The sequence below is a fragment of the Chelonia mydas genome, chromosome 10 (genome assembly GCF_015237465.2).
Source record: "Chelonia mydas isolate rCheMyd1 chromosome 10, rCheMyd1.pri.v2, whole genome shotgun sequence".
NCBI classification, from domain to species: Eukaryota; Metazoa; Chordata; order Testudines; family Cheloniidae; genus Chelonia; species Chelonia mydas.
In genome coordinates this window covers 25,240,116-25,261,935 of record NC_051250.2, presented here as the reverse complement: position 1 = coordinate 25,261,935, position 21,820 = coordinate 25,240,116, and the positions used below count along the sequence as shown (strand labels likewise).

The following is a 21,820-nucleotide window of genomic DNA, read 5'->3' as shown; positions in this document are numbered from 1 at the left end:
TGGGTAGAGGGCCAAGGTGCCAGAGAACAGCCCCCCAGCCCATGACCCTATCCCCGGCATTTTGATTTATGTCACAAGAAACAGTGTGGTCAGGGACCTCAGTTTCCTTCAGTAATGTTGTTAAGTGATGAAAATGTGCTGTGGACTACCATCAGAGATACAGCTACCTGAAAAGATACTTGAATACCTGAACCTATTTTAAAAGCCACAGATGCTTCTATTTGAATGGGCAATCTAGAAAGCAATAAAGCAAGAAACTAGTTGGCTAATACAATGTAAAACAAGGAAAATTAATCTCAATTTCTTTATACCATAACTACAAATATGGTCCCAACACACTGAAAGAAGCCATAATTGTGATGTAAATGCACAAGCACAAAGCAGCAGACTAAAAGGTTTCTGCTGAATTTTGACCTCTAACTTCCATGTGTAGACAAATCTCTAATCTGGAATAAGGTAGGGTATGAATTTAAAGAAGATTATCTACTTCTGATCAACTCCATTTGTGGATGCTCTTATTCTGGAATAAGTGTGCACCTAATTGTGAATTATTTTAATTCACTACCAAAGTGGATTTAGGGTAGATATATTTAGGATAATCTTAGATTTAAAATTATAATTTGTCAGAACATATTACAACATGGTACTAGACTGAAAAGGCATTAGAAACTGTTTACTGAGGGGGACAAAAATCAAAGAGAAGGAACTAGAAAGGGGTGGATACAAATAAGGTAATTTGTATGATGTTGCACATCTACTCTGTGCCAAAGAGATACATATTTCATGTTTTAAATCACAAAACAGGATATAGTGATACGCGACAGAAATGGGATGTTGGTACTGCATGTGTGCTCTGTACATGTTAAAAACCTTATCTTGGTCACAAGTAAGTTCTACAATGGTCATCAATGCAGAGCCACTAAAGGTTTAGAAAGACATTATTATTATTTTTCATTATATTATATAGATTTGATAAAAAGGGTACCTGTCCAAGGCCCAATATGCCATTTACAATTTTAAGTACACAACTCCACTCTGTATTGTGTTTAGCCAAATACATCATCCACTAGATAAATTATAAAACCAGATCTTTATTGCTGTAGATGCTGATGGTTACGTACAAGAAAACATTTGATTTTCAGTTCAGCTGACCTCAGTGCTGTCAGTTAGAAAAATGTGATTTTTTGGTAAACTAAGAAATATTAATAAAAGTCATATTAGGAAAGAATAACCATGGAACGCTATCAGATTATTTTCTATAACTCTCTAAGCTATCCTTAATTTATTTTTACACAAAGCAAAGTACTTTTTAGCAGAAATGTGGAAAATTTTTATTAAGAACTTTGCTACATCCTAAAAAATATTTTAAATTTCTGACACTTACCCAAAGGATTTTGTTAGCTTTTTAGTTCCTACTGGTTTGTCACTGTGCTGAAGTTCATAGAATACTCTCTGCAATGCTAAAGGAACACTTTTGGATGAGTCATCTCCTTCTGTGGGCATCATGTACACAGCCTACAAAATATTTAGTTCAATTAGTACTTAAGAAAATGTGTTTCCTGCTCATATTGTTCAAGTCATCACTTGTTCCTGCTCAGATTTGTTTCGTAGACCTAATCAATTAACACAGCAGAATAATTTGACACAAATTTCCTACTGTGGTTTATTGTGAAGACTATTACTTACCTGTATTTGTGGTTCTCCAAAGCACAGTAGAAAAAGAAAATCAATTGATTATGCTCACTATAAACTCTTCTAATCATTTATAATTATTTTAAAAAGGAAATATGCTAAAGAGTTCAATAATTCCTTCAAACAACGACCATGCACTGTATGGGTATGCAATCATCACAGTAGGATTTGACATATACTGTACAATACTACAGCCTATTTGAAAAATGACTTTTTTTTCCAATTTGATTGTATATGTTTGAAAACTATGTGAAGGTAGAAAGGACAAAAATAAAAGCGTGTGTACAGTGGAGGCTTTGGGGATCAGTGCGAGATCCATTCTTATTTAACATCTTCATTAATCATCTGGAAGAGGGTCTGAACAGCATGCTAACTAATTTCACTGATTACTCAAAACTTGGAAGGGTCAAGAACAACAGAGAAATTATAAAAAGGAACCAAAAAGGATTAGGAAATATGGGCAGGCAATGCGATTCAGTTTAGAAAAATGTAAAGTACTCAGGGAAAGATAACTCCCAAATGCAGATATTTAACGGGGGAAACAAATTTAAGAAGCATTAATGTTAACAGAGAATAGGGGCAATAGCAGAGAGCAAATTAAACAAGAGCTTGTAATAGGTTAGGGCCACAAAAAAAGCAATTTTGGGCAGAAAAATGAAGAAACATCACCTCAAGAAGCAGGTAGATGATAGACTGCATTCACTTCTGGGCAGTACAATAAAAAGGTGTAGGGTCTTGTGATTAAGGCACTGAACCAGGACTGAGAAAATCTGGTTCAATTCCTCGTTCTGCCACAGACTTCCCGAGAGACCTCGGGCAAGCCACTTAATCTATCCTGTGTCTCAGCTCTGCATATGTAAAATGGGGCTAATAATATTTCCATATATAACTAAAGAGCTGGCAAGGCAAATTCATGAATGTTTGTGATGCGCTCAGATACAGTGGTGAGGGGAGCCAGACTAAACAAATTTAATAGATTTGATTGATACAGACAAAATAAGGAAGTCTAGAAAAGAGCATCAAAAATTGTTTAAGAGTTGAGGGACCAATTAAAAAGATTAGAAGATCTGAGGAGGTAACAGTTACGGGGAGGAGCCCAACAACAGTCTTCAAATATACATAAAATGTAAATATTTAGCAGGACCAGGAATTTAACATGGTACAATGAGGAGAGTAACAGTAGAATAACTAAAGTAATGGGATAAAAATAATACAGGAAAATATTCCTGAATTCTGGAAAACTTCTGGACAGTGAATCTATTAGACTGTGGAATAGTCTCCACAAGAAAGTGAAAGTCCTACCATACTGGATACAAGAAATGATATTACGGATAAAAACTACGGACAAGTAGGCAACAGTATAAATATGCATCATGATTCCACACTATCATGTCCCCCCTTCCAGTTCTGATTTACACGATCTGAGTGTATGGAAGGTGACAACTCACTAATTAAACTCCATATCGTAAGGCAACTAGATGTAAAACAGCATTCTGATGGTAAAGAGGGACTATTGGCACCTTTGTACGGTAAACACAAAATTACTTAGCTACTTCAAACAAGATGACTAGTTATTCTGCTTTCCTTATTCTTAACTGATTTCTCAAATTTGAATTAACTTTCCCAAATGAAGAAAATATTCTTTCCAAACCTGCTGCTGAAGACAAAAATCAAGAATAGTAGTTCAAAACATTTTGCATCCAGTTACTTCCACCAATTCAGTAATTCAATCTTCTTTATAAAACTCTGAGAATGAAACATGTATTTTGGGAATAGCTGTGCTCCAAACTTGATAGTAATTAGCACTAGTATATGCCCAGCTCATAGCACCTAGAATTTTCTGGAAGAGTATCTATCTAGGTATTTATACTACACTTTTCATGTTGGTACCGGAGTGCCTCACAAAGTAATCCCAGAGAGAGAAGGTTCTGGGCAGTGTTTCTCTATGCTCCTCACTCAACCAAAAAGCCATATTTTCTAGAAGCATTAACCCTGCTGTTCTGTCCAAATTCCAATTCAGGTATCAGTAGCCAGAATTCTCCCTCCATTTTCAACTGCAGAAGATGTTTTTCAGTTTAATGTTGGGAGCAGAGAGAGCTCAGCACCTTGCAGGTTCAGTCCATATAATTTATGTCACCTTGTTATAAGTCAATCTACCCTGGGCAAAGGTAGTAAAAGAAACAGATCCAGGATCTTGAGTCTTACATATTACAGGCACATAATATTAGCAGTGATTCATGACACTTTTTTAATGTCTACGAAAACCTCCTTCTCACAACGAACACATAGAAAACTGGTGGATTGACACCACTCACACTGTTTAACCAAAATAAAATATCTATATAAAACACAATTTTATCAAATGCAGTGCAGACAAATATAAGATAAATCACCAGAACTAGGTTATCAAAACATGTTTTGGGGAAAAAATATCAATATAAACACACACAATATTTAGACGGGCAGATAGTGTGTGTGTATATTTTACCCCAAAAAAGTGCATACTAGGGATTCCATAACCTATCCCAGTACTTAAATATCCTTAGAGTTAAGAAAATCTTTCTAATATCTAACCTAAATCTCTCTTGCTGCAGATTAAGCCAATTACTTCTTGCCCTACCTTCAGTGGTCAAGGAGAACAATTTATCACCATCCGCTTTGTAACAATCCTGAACATATCTGAAGACTGCTATCAGGTCCAGTCTTTTCTCAAGACTAAATATGCCCAGGTTTTTTAAACCTTTCCTCACAGGTCAGGTTTTCTAAGACTTATCATTTTTGTTGCTCTCCTCTAGGCTCAGTTTGTTCACATCTTTCTTGAAGTGTGGCGCTCAAAATTGGACATAATACTCCAGAGTAGGCCTCATCAGTGCCAAATAAACTGGGACAGCTACTTCCTGTGTCATACATACAACATTCCTGTTTACACCCCACAATGATACTTGCCCTTCTTACAACTGCATCATATTGTTTAATTGTATTCAAGTTGCCATCCACTATAACCCTAGCTAGTTTTCTGCAGTACTACTGCCTAGCTAGTTATTTGCTATTTTGTATTTGTGCTCTTGATTTTTTTCCTTCTTGGGTGTAATATTTTGCATTTGTCTTTATTAAATTTCATTGTGTTGATTTCAAACCAATTCTCAAATGTGTCACGGTCCTTTTGAATTTTAATTCTGTCCTTCGAAGTCCTAGCAACCCCTTCCAGCTTAGTATCATCCACAAAATTTATAAGGACATATTCCACTCCATTATCCAAGTCATTAAGGAAATTATTGACTAGTAAGGACCCAGGACAGACCATTGCAGGACACTACTAGATAAAGCCTGTGAGCCTGACAGTGAATAATTGATAACTACAATTTAAGAATGGTTTTTGGTTTTTTTCCAATCAATTGTGGAGGCATCTTCCAGAAATTTCATCTAGACCACATTTCCCTAGTTTGCTTATGAAAACGTCATGTGGGACTGTGCCAGACAACTTACTAAAATTAAGATACATCATGTCTACTATTTCCCCCTATCCACCAGGCCAATAACCCTCTCAAAGAAGAAAACTAAGTTGGTTGGGCACGATTTGTTCTTGATAAACCCATGTTGACTAATACATACCCCCCTATTATCCTCTAGATGCTTACAAATGTATTGTTTAATAATTTGTTCCAGTATCTTTTCAATAACTTAAGTTAGACTGGTCTAATTCTCTGTGTCCTCTTTGTTTCTCTTTTTAAAAGATAGGTACTATGTTTACCCTTCTCCAGTCCTCAAGGACCACACCTGTCTTCCATGTTTTTGAAGATAATTGCTAACAGTTCTGAGACTGCTTCAGCTAGTTCCGTAAGTACCCTAAGGTGAATCTTAGGCCCTGCTGACTTGAATATATCTAACTTACCTAAATATTCTTTAATCTGTTCTTTCCCTATTCTGGTTTGTTTTCCTTCTTCCTTGTTGTTAATATTAATTGTATTAAGTATGTAGTCACAATTCACCTTTTTAGTGAAGACTGAAGCTATTATTTCTATCCTTCATTCACATCAGGATAGTTTCCTGTTGCGCCTTTAATATTGCCTCTGAGAAACTGCCAGCCCTCCTATACTACTTTTTCCTTGGGACCTTACCAATCAGTTTTCTGAGTTTGTTAAAATTTGCTTTTCTGAAGTCCATCATCCTCATTCTGCTGCTCACTCCTTCCATTCCTTAGAATCATGAAATCTATTACTTCATTATCACTTTTGCCCAACTTGTCCTCTACCTTCAGATTCGCAACCAATTCCTTTCTGTTAGTCAAAATCAAGTCATATATATATATGTACACACACACACATACACACACACACATATACATACACATACACACACACACTTTTACTATATTTAAATAGAAACACAGGTATGAAAATATCAGACTTACGCATGAAAATTTCCATCTCCCTGATAAGTCAAAATTATCAACAATAGGCTTCAAAGCAAAAGACGATTGTCCTGATTTTCAATAGTGCTGAGTACCCCAAAATCAATAGGAACTGTGTGCTCAGCCCTTCTGAAAAATCAAGCTCTGTATATTTATTTCACATTCCATTTTCAGAGGCATCTATGCAAAGCAATTAGTTCCTTTTTATATATCCAATCATTATACTGATTGATAAATTTGAAATAAACTCGAACGGCCATTGACTAAATACATTAGTATATACATCGTTAAATGCTAAATGTTTCTATTAGACACACAAAGTGGGTGAGATAATATCTTATTTGATCAACTTCTGTTCGTGAAAAAGACAAGCCGCCCACAGAGCTATTCTTTAGCTACACAAATCTGACTTGAAGAGCAGCTCTGTGTAGCTTGAAAGGTTGTCTCTTTCACCAAACGAAGCTGGACCTCATCCCCCTTGTCTCTTTAATGTTCTGAGACTAACACAGCCACACCACCACTGCAAACAACAAATGTTTCTATTGTACGTTATCACAAAGTGATATTTAATTTATATGCTTCCCTTGCTTTTCCCCTCTGCTTGTGTAATTTAGGGTAAATCAGCCAATTACTCAAAGTTCAGTCTGAATTTCCAACCAAGATAAACAATTTATATAATATCTTCCCTTGTAAACCATCTCACTGAAATGTCCAGTCCACCCAAAACTGAAAAACTTGCCTCAAGATCAAGACATAAGGCATTTAAATACATTTGGCAAAACAACAATCTCAAATTAACACCTGAGATGTTCCCCCTCTGGGGATGAATGCAAGAGAATAGTAAAGACATGTGGGGACAAAGTCTGAAAAGAAGAGGCACATAATCAGGCACTATGCAGAACACATACAAAGAGGAACAAGATAAACTTGTACAAGCAAGACAAAGTTAAAGGAAAGTTTAAATCCATTGCTTAACAGAGGAAAAGCAAACACCATGACAAGAAGGGGGAGGAAATACTTCATCCTTTTTTGTGAAATCTCAGGCAAAGTAACTACTGAGTAACAGAATACATTGGATGATGACAAGGAAAGGGAGAGGTCAAAGTAGAGCCAGATCAGGAAGGAACAAACCTAAATAACTTCGGCTGAAATTACAAACATCTGTCTAAGGCCCTAAGGCGTGATCAAGAGAATTAGCACAAAGCTTGAAAAAATTACCATATACGCTCTAGCTGGAGGACTAAACCTACTAGCTAGAAGCAGAGATGGAACACTGGGGTGGAGAGGCTCCAACAGTAAGATCCAAGGGCAAAGCCCCTGTGAGAAGCTCTGTCCCTGGGCCTTGTTTAGATTTAATCAGACACCTCCCAGCCACAGGCCAATACGAAAGCTGAAAGTTCTTCCCCTTCTAACTGCTATAGGAGAGGAAGTGCCTTGGTTCCTTCCCACACCTTCTTAACCTCATGGCTGCTGTATGGGGGGGAAAGGGTCTCTGCCATTTTAGACTGCTGTTGGGAGGAGAGAAGAAAAGGGAAGAAAAGGTCTTTTCTCCATTAGCCCTCCCCCAGACTCCATTTTAGTGTTTGATTCCCCATAAATAACTCAAGTGCTTGGCTTTCCTAATGCTCACTGCTTTTCCAGTTGGATTATTGAGACAATTTCATTTTGTTCACAGGATTCTGAACAGCATCAGTAAAAACAAACGAAGTTCTGTTAATTTTGCCTTGCTCAGAACACTACATTGGTTTTTACTCAGTGTACATAAAAAGCTCAAAACAAATTTGCTTAGAAAATAAAAACTTGAATTCTGTAGAAATTGATTGGCTAGGTCTCCAGACTAAGAATTTGTTCTGTTCAACAATGGTAGGAAGAAGACTAGAAGAAATACAAATCTGTACCATTCACAATTATTTCAGGTTGGTTAAGCGATTTTACTCTACAGTGGGTTGAAGTCAGGACCTAAAGGAAAAAGGAGTGTCCAAGAGATTCCAAGGCCATTGTGGATAGTGTCCAATAAGTAGCAGGCCAAGAGCCCCTATACTTCTCTTCCTGCTACAGGTGATCTCTGAGTCCTGACAAGGAACGTCAACATGCTACGACATTGATGATAGCTGAGAAGCTGATACTGTCTCCAGTGCAGACATAGGCCTCCTGGCTTGCTCCATCAGGTTCTGCCTGCATCTTAAATCCCTTGCCACCTGTGTCATGTTCTTAGAGATGGAACCCCTGTCCTTAATATACCGCTCTCCAAGGCACAAGAAACATTGCATGTGGGGATCACTATTCAGTATAGCCCCTCCACATGACAGGCAATGTTTAAATCGTGGTGAAGGCATTCCACCAGAAAACTACAGCTAAATAACCGAACTAACCAACCTAAGGTACCACTAATAAACACCTTAGTAAACTATTTGCAAGAAGGTCTCAATGACAGAGGGAAAAGGGGCAGTGTGAAGAAACACTACCTAGAGTGATCCGACTCTAGCCACGGGCTGTGAGAAGTAACTGATGGGGGTTGGGGCAGAGCTGCCCTTCTGGAGCTAGGGCAGGGGCTATAAAGCAAGGGGTGTGAGTGCCATCTCTGCAGGTACTGCTAGGCAAATTTCTCTGGCTTTGATGTGCTGGGTGCACACACACACCTTAGTGGAACACATATCTGCAGCCACTCAAAGATGATAAATTAACTGGTGTATCATGCAAAAACAATCCAGGTATTTAGAGGCATGTGTTCTATTTTTGGTACTATGTTTCAGAACAAGCAGCACAGTGCAGAAATAAAGGAGAGAGAAACAAAACCACAGAAAGCATAATGGGGTCCTGGTCCATCACTAGGGCTCCTGGGCACTATGGTAATACTAATATTAATAGTAATTAAAAGATTGGAAAATAGGCCATACCATAAAGGAAAAACTGAGCTGCCAAGAGAGAATATGGAATCTCCCATCATTGGAGATATTCGAAGTTAGAGCAGACACTTTTTTGTGGATTGTTGGAGAATAATAATTTTAAAAGTAAAATAAAATAAAAAAAAATCATGCCCTCAAGTGGTAGGATATACTAAAATCAATGGAGACCTTCCCTAGATCAAATGATTTTGAAAGTCAAGATTTCTTAATGCAAATGCCCTCTTCTGACTAGCAGGGGTTTAACACGAATTTATTTAGCAAGTAAAAAAAAAAAGTAAGGTGTTGTTATCCCAGGCACTATTTCACTATACTAGGATTACATGCTACATAGCATTTCCATGTTGCTTTCTTGAGATATTTATAAGAACAAATATTTTGCTAGCAAGAGCTAGTTTTCTTTTGATAAGACATTTTAGAATATACAAGGAGACATGCAAAAAGAAAATAAAGCATGTAAGCAAAAATAATGCACTGAAGTCAAAATTAAATTATGTTTAAACCACCCAAAATACAAGTCAATACTGCTTTAGTACCACCATTATGTAAGGGAAGATACTGGCTGTAACTACCAATAATTTTACTGCACTATATATAAAAAAAAACAGGAAGCATAAATGAACACACAAGCAACACTGGAAAATAAATATGTGTAACTTGTGAAGCAAAACAGAAAAGATGACTATAAACTGTTTTAAATGGCCAAGTCACTGACAGATATATAGACTTTACAAAGGTGGCTATCTATCGATAGATAGATATGCACAACAGATTGAAAATTAAGAGTTGAAAATTATTCCTTTACCTTGCCTGCTGCAAAGGGCTAAGTTACAGTATCCTTTTCCTGAAACAATTTTTGGCATCACTAACAAACCAAGCAGTGCAGCAATGGACCCTTAACTCAGGCTTTGGCATGTACAAAGATATTTAGCTTATTTTTCAAAAAACAAAAAAACAATAAACCCATGTATAACACACCTAAGTATTAAGACAAGTTCTCAGATCTGATCTGATACAAGGTGTACATCATGGCATAAGCCATGTAGTCCACTAAAACTGGATTTCTATTACCAGAAGTTAATTAAACTGCAATTTATCAGGTTTTGAGTACACTAACTACACTGATGTTGTAACCACCTTTTCTAGCTACTTGACAGAGCCATTTGTTTACTGAGTTAAAGAAAAAGGAGCTAACAGAGAGATTGAGAACCACTTTGAAAAAGCAGAATAATGACCAAATCGAGCTATTGTGCTCTGAAGTTTTACAGAATGACGGGGAATTTTTTGAAAAGGAGGAAACAAAGAATGGTAGTGTGTGTGTGTGAAAATAGAATGGAAAGCTATTTAAAACAAAAGCTATTTTGCAATATATCATTTTTGCTATTTAAATATTTGAAATGAAATTACAATGCTATGTCTTACCTTTCGTAGTTGATTTGTGAAAAATAAAGTCTGTAACAAACTGTTCATGTAACAGGTTGCTCCCTGGTTCTTTAACCCAACATATCCCGTGTGCTTCTTTGAATCCCACCTGGAAAGCAGTTAATGGTTAAAACTACATTTGATTATACATATAAAACTTAACTATAATACAGATATATTTCTATAGAACATTTGTTTTAGGCCAGTGGTTCTCAGACTGTGGGTCGCAACCCCAAAGTGGGTCGCGATCCCTTTTTAATAGGGTCGCCACGGTTGGCTTAGATTTGCTGAGGCACAGGGTCAAAGCCCGAGTCTCACCGCCTGGGCAGCGGGGCTCAGATTACAGGCCCCCTGCCCCAGGCTGAAGCCCTTGGGCTTCAGCTTTGACCCGCCCATGCAAAGCGGTGGGGCTCAGGCTTTGGCCTCCCCATCTAGGGCGGCGGGACTAGGGTGGGCTCAGGCCCTGGGGTCGTGTAATAATTTTTGTTGTCAGTAGGGAGTCGCAGTGCAATTAAGTTTGAGAACTCCTGTTCTAGGCTAACCAGTTCTATTAACAGAAGCTTTGTGCTCCTTAGTATTACATTCTGTCTAAATAAAACAGATTACACATCACAACTGCCTGTCACCACATACTCTTAGGATTCCAATACTTCTATAAACAAAGGGCTGTTCTTTTGTTAAACTTCCTTTTTACGATTTTCTGAAGGCTCCCAGAGTGACAAGCACTTCATTAGTTATCTGTATTTAAAATTCAATTTTTAAATTAAAATTTGCAGTTCATAGCAGCCATCTTGCTGAAAAGTGGCACCCAGTAGTATAAGAACTCAGCATCAGGTAAGGCAGTTTTAAAACTTAAACAGTAAAGCAGGATTAAAACTAGGTGTTCAAACCACTGATGATGGCAACCACTCTGCATGACCGTGACATTAACACCAAGAGTGTCAAGACCACAATGGCAAAGACTGTAGGTCATTTTAAACTGAAAAATAAAATTAGTTTATACATATTGAAAAGCATTTTGCACTAAATGAAGTTACAGACGGTTGCATTGAGCAACATAGGTGGAGAAGCTACTGGCACAAAAATCTCTGCAGCTTTCAAAACATGGGTATATTCCCCTTGAGATGCTTCATCAATTCATTCTGAAAAAGTGCTTTGAGATCTTCTCCTGAACAGTACCATACATTACTAATAAAATTACATACTTCAAATGAAACTCAAATGAATGTTCTAAAGGTTGACTTTTCTGTACATTTGTTTGCTATATATTTCTGCTCAAGAGAGGTTTTTTTTTGTTTGTTTTAAGAGATACTTACGCCACTCCATGTGGAGCATCCGCTTGAACATAGACTTCAAAAGTAACCTTGTCATCCTCTATAAATCCTTTTTCAGGATCAGTAACTTCCTATAAAACAGAAATAAGAATATGCAATTTGCTGCAAAACTATCTTCTGAATTCTACAATGGGGAATGTAGTGAAAAATCCAGGCTGGATATTGCTCAGAATCTGCACATTTAAGTAAGCAACCATCTATGCAGTTCTTTTACTCAATAAAGCTAAAAAATTATTGAAGGATACCAATTAATCTCTAGGACACTGAGCTCAATGTATAGATAATTTTAAAAATGTCTCAATGTAAAATCTTGTTTCTGGCTTTTATAGTTTTTGCAACAATATTTCAACTCCCTGTGGATAACAGAATCAGTAATCAAAAGCTTTGTTTTGACTTAAAGCAGTTCATTTAGGAAACTATTCCAAGCAAAAGAGAAGAATTAAGGACCCAGACGTCCATAATGCTTAAAAAGCTGTCTCAATTTAAGATGAACATTAAAAGTAGTATTAATTTAAAATGTCTGTACACATGCAGAGAACATGGGAAATGAGCAAGAAAACCTAGGCTGCTCTTAAATGACAGTGATTGTGACCGACAAGATTTAAAAGAAACTTGGTGGAACAATTTTTATTAAGTGAAGTATCAGTAAAGATGGGTCAATGGAGGAATGATGGAACATTTATGTGGGTTATTAAGTCCAGGTAAAATAGCTAAAAGGAATCTGCACTATGATGCGCAATACATTAGCACTTAAAGGTATCTTCAGTATGAAACCTACTGATACCACACGCATCATTCAGACACTAAAACAACAGCTGTAGGAAGAAATTTATAAATAAAGGTATCTAAGGCAGAATTAGAAGATCAAGTGCATATAACTGGACTGACCTCCCAACCCAGTAATAGCCCATTATTATAAAACTAATATATTGTTACTTACACTCCATGCCATAAAGTTGGAAAAGCCCCAGTCATTCTCCTTATGAAAGAACAAGTGACTAATACGACGACTGAATGATTTTTCATCGTCCTTGTAATTTATTATCTTGAGAACTGCCTGTGCATGGCAAGACCATGACCTATAAAATTAAAAGATAACACTTGAAACAAATTTCAATTTTGTTTTCTTCAGTAATAGAAAACACTTTTACAAATTTTACTTGATACCCCAAGTCCGTATTTGTACACAGATGTCTAGTTCACCTTTGTTCCTCACTAGATTCTAAGGCTTGTTTAACTGCTGTGAGGAGCATTGGTAAGAACTAAATCTCCGGTTTTTGGGAGCCGCACTGTACAAAGTAATGGTTGTTAAAGAGGCCATACTTTTTTCAGGAATGTGGTTTCAGATTATATCCCTCTCTGAGAGCAACTGCTACACACAGTCTTAACTGATTCCTCCTAGGATTTTTTTGTTTTTTAAGGATGACAGTGATTTCTCGTAAGCAAGGTCAGAAGTCTTTTCAGAAAGTGTTCATTAATATTGCTAAGAAATAATAGCCAAGAGAAAAATCGCTGTCTCCTGAAGTTTCTTGTCAGAAATCACTGTGGCTAACTATTCACATCAAGCACGCTATACCGTACTTATGTAGGATATGAGAGATGAAATACACTACTACTTTAAGAGAAAACGAAAACCAAGAAAACAATGTGGAAGAGTAACTGCCATCACTCAGATTGAACCAGAAGTGGTGTGTGATATCATGCAAGAATGAACCCATTGCACTTGACAGGAAACTTGCTCCTCCACAAAGCAGCATGTATCAATGCAGTCTCAGGAGACCACCCAGCAAAGAGGCAATGCTTTCACTGATTCCCTCCCCCCACCCCCACACACACACCCTTGCTGCCCCTCACCCTCACCCCACACGCTCTCCCTATGTCAGAAACTCAAACTCTATAAGCGGAGGTGTGACTCTCTACAAAAAGTTTCCCCAATAAACTGGTGGGCCTGCTACTTACAAAATCAAATATTTTGTCCAGCAACTGCCAAAAGCTGGGGAATGTTGTCTCTCTCAACACAGAGAGTATCGTGTCTTTACAAATGCAGACTTCCTTTATTAGAGTTGCAGGTGAGTCGGTTTAATGTGCTTTGCCACAAATTATCTATGGGATCCTTCCCTTGGGGTGTGAGCCACTGCTTGCTGTGCCTGACAGTGGGTGATCAAACTGCTAAGGCTGGTGTGGATAAAACCACATATTTATGATGCCTACTCTGGAAATGACTGGGTTTCATCTTCAGGAAGCCATTACTATTCTTGCTGGACAGGTTCACTTTTCTTGCATGGTTCTTCCCTCCTTCTGTTCAGACTTGGGGCGGCACTGAAGGTCTGAATTCTCAGGTACAGCTATATTCTGACAGGCAAAATTTATGAATATAAAAAATGCCATAGTCAATCAGACCAGTGATCCTTCTATTCTGGTATCCTGCCACTGACCGTGAGAAGCACCAGATGTTTCAGAGAAAGATGAAGGAAACGCGTGTAATGTACAATTATGAAATAACCTGCCACATGGAAAGTTTCTTTCTAATCCCATGGGACTGTGGAAGGGCAGAAAGCCATTGTTTTAAAATATACTAGCAACAAATGCTCTTCCTGCCTAGTTTACCTAGCAACTGCTGTATCACAGGGATGGATTTATAGCTCAGATTGGTTATGGGGATGTTTAGTAGCATTTTAGCATAAAATTGAGACAAATCTTCCTTTCCCAGGCCAGCAGGGTGGCAACGTTGTTGAGGAAGTGTGCTCCATCCTGACTGAGGGCTCCTCTCATTGCTCTGAGCAGTCCAAGAGAAGAATGGATGAGTTCCATCAGGGATTTTTGGCCAAGTAGGCCTAAACGAAGGATCAGTGTTGGGATATGGGGATTTGAAGGTGGGAAGCAAAAAGAGTATATGAGAAGCAGAAAGATCTTCAGAGACCAAAAAGCTTGTAAACCTCCTCTCCCTCTGTAGAAAAAACTAGATTAAATCATTTTACCAGATCTTGGTCTTGCAATACAATTAAATAATGCCATATATGAGTTTGTATATTAATTATTTAAAGGGTCTTACGTGGAATCAGATTCAGCATTGCACTGAAGAAAGAATCCTACACTTTTTTGGTGTGGTCTGTCTGGGTACAGTCGTGGCATCACCATAATCTTCCATGGCAAATTCCGTACAAAGCAAGGAGGACTGAGCACTGACTCACTGAGCCTGTTGAAACGCTCAACTGTAAACTGAAACGTTGCTTCTGATCGCCAACTTGTGTCTGTAAAACAAAAATATAAGACAACTAAAATAGAATTTAATAATGTGAAGATATTCTTCACCCCACAATACACATTTCAAAAATACAGAACAAGGCATGCATAAAGAAAAGTTTATCAATAAAAATGTGTAACATTTTAAATATTCACAAAGACTGTATTGTTACATAACCTGGTCCCCGGCAGCACCTGCATATAAACTCTATCGTTCCCAAGTGTGTCAGTGATCTCAAAGTACCTGTTCTTATATTACATTTCTTCCAATAATTCCTACATCTTGATGACTTTTCCCCTGGACAGAAAGGCTTTTCCTTTCACTAGAATGGCATGTAACAGTTGAATCAAACTGTTGCTAACCCATCGATCCTCAGAGAAACTACAGTAGAACCTCAGAGTTACGAACTGACCAGTCAACCACACAACTCTTTTGGAACCAGAAGTACGCAATCAGGCAGTAGCAGAAAATCAAAACAGCAAATACAGTACAGTACTGTGTTAAATGTAAACTACTAAAAATTATGGGAAAGTTTTAAATTTTTTTTTTTTTAACAAAGTAAGGCAACAGTTTCTGTGCTTGTTTCATTTAAATTAAGATGGTTAAAAGCAGCATTTTTCTTCTGCATAGTAAAGTTACAAACCTGTTGTAAGTCAATGTTCACTTGTAAACTTTTCAAAGAACCACCATAACATTTGGTTCAGAGTTATGAACACTGAGTTACAAACAGAATAACCTCTATTCCCAAAGTGTTTGTAACTCTGAAGTTCTACTGTAAGACATTACTAATGACCTCTTTGGCTAACTGATATTAACAGATCATCTAGTATATGAAAGTAACACACATTCCTGGGATTTTCAATCTCACCAGCGTCTTTGAGAATGCTGCAGAAAGTTTAAACAACAGAGTCCTGAAATAAAACTCTTCTTGGTAGACGAGTCACGTATTTTCTGTGTAGCTCTTATTCTAGAATGTGTAAAAGAATGCCTCTCAGCTTGGTCAATATCATGTAATGCCCCTGATTTATGAGAGCAGGATAGAGCCTTTGTATCATGAAGCTAGTTTTCCCTCACACATTTATTCTGTCCTTTCAAGTCCAGGACAACACTTACTTCACACACTTTTTATTAGTAGAAAATAAGAGTAAAATCTTCTTGAAGAAGTCTACATCTCTACACCTGAGGTGTTTGAGAAGAATCAGCTGCATTGCCCATGTTTTATTATACCCTGTAATTAATGCAGGTGAGGGAGACTGATAACAAAAAAGAGAGATTTTATTAGGAAATATCCTTAATGCACAAACTGCTGGCATTTATTTTATTTGTTGCATTTGTCCATGCTTATAGTTAAAAGATCATTCTTCCCTGCCTTTAGAACTGTTTCCTATAGCATTCACGCAAATTTAAAGCTATTCTAACTGAAGAGGAAGTAGTTTATCTAAGTATCGGCCTTCCTTATCAGCCATGGTCACAATTAGCCTCTTTTAAACCTGACTCTCATAAGTACATAGCAGAATAAATCAAGCAAAAGAAAGGTATAATTTTATATAAACTCTTTGAATCCCTTTTGTGCTATTTGGCTAAAGATTAAGAATATTTATTCCCCTCTGTCTGCAGCCTGTGCTACCATCTTCTCTAAGGCAATACTAAATAACCCTTTACTACCACTGGTAACAGTCATTTGACATAACTACCAGCCAGTTATGGTTTCAGCCAAAATGCTCTCTCTTCTTGCCACCACACAGAGCACAACTCTTTAATGTGGTCAGTATCCAAACCATTAAAGGTTTTATAAGTCAAAACAAAATCTTGAATTGCACTCAGATGAATCAGAAATCAATGCAGAGTATGCATGTAATATGCACCCAAAAGGAAATACCTCTAAATAAGCCGACAGTTGCATTTTGCACTAGCTGAAGTTCCCAACTAGTTCCCGCAAACAGAACATTTGATGTTCTAAAGGTTTGGATCACCAGAATGAGGTCCACTTCCAAGAAGTGTCACCACTGTGTAAAACTTATAAAAGTTGTCTACAGCTGCTACTTGACTACTTAGCAAAACACCTGGGGATCCCAATGTACACTCTACTGGAAATGCCTGCTGGGACAGCTGCAAGTACAGTGTAAAGTAATTTAATGCACTGTATTTCTCATAATAAGTGGTGCATGATACATTTTAAAGATCATGCATAATATCACTCTCTGGCAAGATTTAAAATGAACAGGCATTTACAACATACCTATTTTTTCTGCTGATAGCTTTTGGGATCCCCACTCTTGAAGAATGACTACTCTAAAAGGGAATTCCCATACAGAAATTTAGATATTGTTTTATTTTCTCCATGGAGAAGCAATAACCCTTTACCTGAAATAACATCATTATTAGAATTTTTTTTACATAAGTTTTACTAGAGCAGCACCCAGACGCCCTAATCATGATCATGGTACCACTGTGCTGGGCACTCTACAAATTTAAAATAAACAACAAGTTCTGCTCCCAATGATACTTTCATGTCATATTTACTTACCATCTTCCATGTCTTCTTCTGTGTTGTTGTGTCCATCGGCCATAGCTACATTCCCATTGATGACAGGATTTTGAGTAATTCTTGGTGGATCATCTGTATCTCCAGCTAATAAGAAAAAAAAATTATCAGTGACTTAATGCTTGTTTACATGGGAACATTTCAAAATGACAAACATTTTCTGGTATAAAGAATACCCAGAAAAAGGCACTCTTATTCCGTATTCTTACTCCTGAATAAGTGTGTCCACACACAGAGTTATAGCTATAATTATACCACTATAATTCTGCTGGTAAATTTCCCTGTGTAGGCAAACCCTTACTGGTTAAGTGTCATACTAATGCAGAACAGACTTAAAATTATAATTTTATTCCTAACAGATATATGTACTTTCCTATATGGCATTAGTAGTCCAGACTGAGAGTTTTATTAAATACAGTACATATATATTTAACAATTTCTAAATGACTATTCTTAGGCCCTTTCAAACTGCATACAGTTAGAACTGAAGTAATACTGATTAATCGATTAACAGACAAATTAATTTAGTCTAAGACTGGCTGAATAAGCAGTCTTATTGATTGCCTTTTAAAGGAAAAGCAAGCACTATAGCATATGTAAGAGCAAAAACTTAGGACATTTCATTAACAAATATTTAAAACTATCCCTTTGCCAACTCTCTCATTACCATTGCTAACTTGTGCTAATATAGCTGTTTGAACATATACAGAGAATTTATGCACCTAAAAAATAAGGTTCATGACATATAAGAAGTTTGACTTGAAAAATGCATGCCTTCTGATATATACCAACACACGATCACAACACTGTTTTCACTCCTTTCCCTCCATAACATCTCCCCAACTCCCATATGGATCACTCACACATGCTAAGAGTTCACACAGAAAACATTAACCCTCTCTCTCTCCAGACATAAACGACGAAAATCAGATCCAAGCGAGCAGATCCTTTTGGCTATAGGGAGGCCCACTAACTTCAGTAAGACACTAGGCAGGCATAAGTCTCTCTTTTGGGCAGATCTATTGCAGGATCAAGCCTACAGAGTGGCTCTAAAAGACAATGCCACACACGTGCTACAGAACAGAAATGGGGATATCAGACTTCGTATCTGAAGCTGATGATTAAGATATACATTCATATAAGTTTATTAAGTTTAGGATTATACATTTAGCTCAGTTGAGTACTAGTCCAATTAATATTTCTCTTATTATGCTGAAACATAGTTCTCAGGTCACATTTTAAAAGTTGTACAATCTATCATTATCAGAACATGGACGTTAATTAGTAGGATGCATTGGAGACAGGGACTACCTATTTACAATGAAGGGTATTATTTTTATTTAAGCTAATTTACAATTTTAAAACTGCATTTTAAAAAAATCCTTGTACAGGGATACAAGGGAATAGAGGTGCATCTGGCAGGGGGTAGCCCATCGTGAGGAAACCCACAGGAGTTGAACTGAATATTACAGAATAAGACGCCATGAACCAACGGCATCCAGGAGAAGGAAAACTGATTTCAAATCCAAACAGTCTGAGCTCATTAGCCTTGGAAGGCAAATAAACCAAAGGTGGATCCACCGATACCTGTTCCTAGCTGGCCAGCAGGTGATGACATGGCATTCCCAAGAGCTGGATAGGCTGTATTGGTCTAACAAGCCATAAGTACATCTAAAACTCACTTGTTACAGAAACAGTACAGTAAACCAAACAGATTTAAAAAAACTAGGCCAAGCATTTATCATCAGTATATCAACAAATATTTGTGTTGCAGCTCTCACACCCATCATTATTCAGCCATTTTCCTTTGTACATGCCAGACACTGCCAATTAACATACTTAGCAAGCAGCACTATGAAATCAACAAGTCATCCTCCCTAATAAATACTGCAGAGCCCTAGCTTTAAAGAATTCAAAGAAATGCAAATGATTCAATATACATAAATGACAGGAGTTAAATATTCTAGTACTGTTTCTCTCTTGCTCAGATAGCTGTTTGTTAACTTAGCTGCTAGAAATGGAGCAGGAAATGAAAGTCACCACATTGTTTCTTGAATAACCACCAACATGGATTTCAAAATACCCAACCCAATTAACACAGTATAGTGCACACTTGGCAAGCTGGTCAATTGACTGCCTGTTACTTGACCGTTGTCAAATATTCCAGGAAGAATGCCCTGATATAGGCAGCAGCCCACCTTTTTCATTGTTTCATGGTGCTATCTATAAGCAAGCCTAATTAAGTGTCTTGATTACCCACTTCTCTACATTCTAATGCCACCTGTTGGTGAAAAAAGTGAGCTAGTTAAAGCTGAACATCTTGATTGGCTTGAATCTTCTAGAACCGTGGTTTTCAAAATTTTGTACTGATGACCCCTTTCACATAGCAAGCCTCTGAGTGCGACCCCTTTATAAATTAAAAACACATTTTTATATATTTAACACCATTATAAATGCTGGATGCAAAGCGACCCACCATGTAATAACCTCCTGACCCCCAGTTTGAGAACCCGTTCTAGAACAAACATTGCAGGTAGGTATGTCTTTGTTTGTATAGCAGGCCATCAATGTATGTGGGGTTTACAAAGCACATTAAGCAAATTAAAGCACACAGTCCCTGCCCCAAAGAGCTTACTATCCAAGCTTACTGATTTACCATAAAAAGTCTTAGGCCAGGTCTACACTACACAGTTAGGTCAATGTAAGGCAGCTTATGTCAACTTAATTATGTCAACGTACACAATACAGCCATGTCCTGCTGATGTTAATGCCATCCTACACCAACATCGTAACTCCAATTCCACAAGAGGCGTAGCACTTATATCAGTGTAGTTAGGGCAATGTAGTGTCCCTGTGGTTTGTTAACTATCTTGTCAATTTCAAGGAAATTGATAAGAAAGCCGGGCAGCTAGAGTCCGGCTGCCCCCAGCTCCCCACTCCCAGCCAGGCTGCTGCCTGGAGGCTCCCTGCTCAGAGAACAGAGAAGTCCAGATGGCTGCTGCCCGTTCCCAGCCAGAAGCTGAGAGCCCAGGGGGGCAGCCGGGCTCCCAACAGGGAGCTGCACGAAGCTGAGAGCCCTGGCTCTCAGCCCCCCATGCTGCCCCTCTTCAGTCGGTGGAAGAGCTCCTGGTGAGGACATGCACCACCGACAGAAGGAGGGTAGCGTGGACAACTAACGAAGGTTGACTTTTGGCTGTAGTGTAGACATACCATTACTCTTTTTCTATACTGTTGTTACTGCTATAATAAATCAGTGCTTTAAAATATTAGACCATTTTTAACCAATATCTGACCAATTATTTTTTGACCAGTCAAATGCACAACTCTAGTATAGCAGCCATATTGCTGAACTACATCTTCATTTTTGTCCATTCAAAAGCATTTTGAGCCTGGTTGCAAGCCAGTATCATAAGACGCAGTCAGCCATTGAATAAGTACTGAAATCATCTATACTGTTGGAAAAAATCAACCTTTTTTACTGAAAAAATTAAGTAGCACACAAGTCTTACTGTCCAACAAGTAATCAATACATTTTATTTATCAAAAATGAAAATGATCTACACAGATTGATCATCAATTTATGTTTTCTAGAATTAATAGTGTCAGACTGACACCTGGCTTGCAACATTTATCTAAGGACAAACAAAATACTGAAGATCAATACTAAATCTGTTCTTTTTATGTATTTGTTTATAAGTTTCACCTTCATGCACACATTTAATGAGAGAACTCTTGGGACTTTAAAAGCTTATCTCAAAAGGATACAGCTACCTGCATTTGTCTTTACTTTTTATATCTGTTTTGATTTTTATTATACTTTTAACAGTGGATATATTATAATGGCTAAACACACAGTTTCCATATGAAAACAATTAACACATTCAAGACATGGACCATTTGGTGGCTATGGATATCAGGTATACAGTCTTAAGTAAGAGGAACCTTTCCCTAATAACACACTTCTGTTTATACTAAAGCTAATCTTCCACAGTTCACAAGCATGTCTATTACCTTCAAAGGCTATTCAGCACCCTGGACAGAGTCAAAAATGTTTTTCAAAAGAAGCAGAATCCAAAATTACCAGGGGTCTAGACCCAGGTGCACAATGACTTCCTCCCCTGAAAGGATGAACACTTCTATATGGATAGAATTCCTCTTATAAAAAGAAATTACAGCAATATCTGAGGCCTTTCACTTGATAAGATGACTTTTTCAGAGATGTTAAATGAAGCAATGTGCAACATTCATGGTATGTACTTCATCATACAG

At 37.5% G+C, this 21,820-nt stretch overlaps 1 protein-coding gene across 3 annotated transcripts in view; it reads right to left on the bottom strand.

Moving 5' to 3' along the window:
* USP7 (ubiquitin specific peptidase 7) overlaps nt 1-21,820 on the bottom strand; it is a 193,585-nt gene that overhangs the window by 42,897 nt on the left and 128,868 nt on the right. For all 3 annotated transcript variants that reach the window (XM_043524404.1, XM_043524405.1, XM_037910410.2), the window contains 6 exons: nt 17,534-17,638; nt 14,815-15,013; nt 12,703-12,841; nt 11,745-11,833; nt 10,429-10,537; nt 1,385-1,515 (listed from right to left, as the gene is read on the bottom strand). In XM_043524404.1, the coding sequence (XP_043380339.1) occupies nt 1,385-1,515; nt 10,429-10,537; nt 11,745-11,833; nt 12,703-12,841; nt 14,815-15,013; nt 17,534-17,638 (772 nt within the window). The remainder of the gene's footprint in view (nt 1-1,384; nt 1,516-10,428; nt 10,538-11,744; nt 11,834-12,702; nt 12,842-14,814; nt 15,014-17,533; nt 17,639-21,820) is intronic.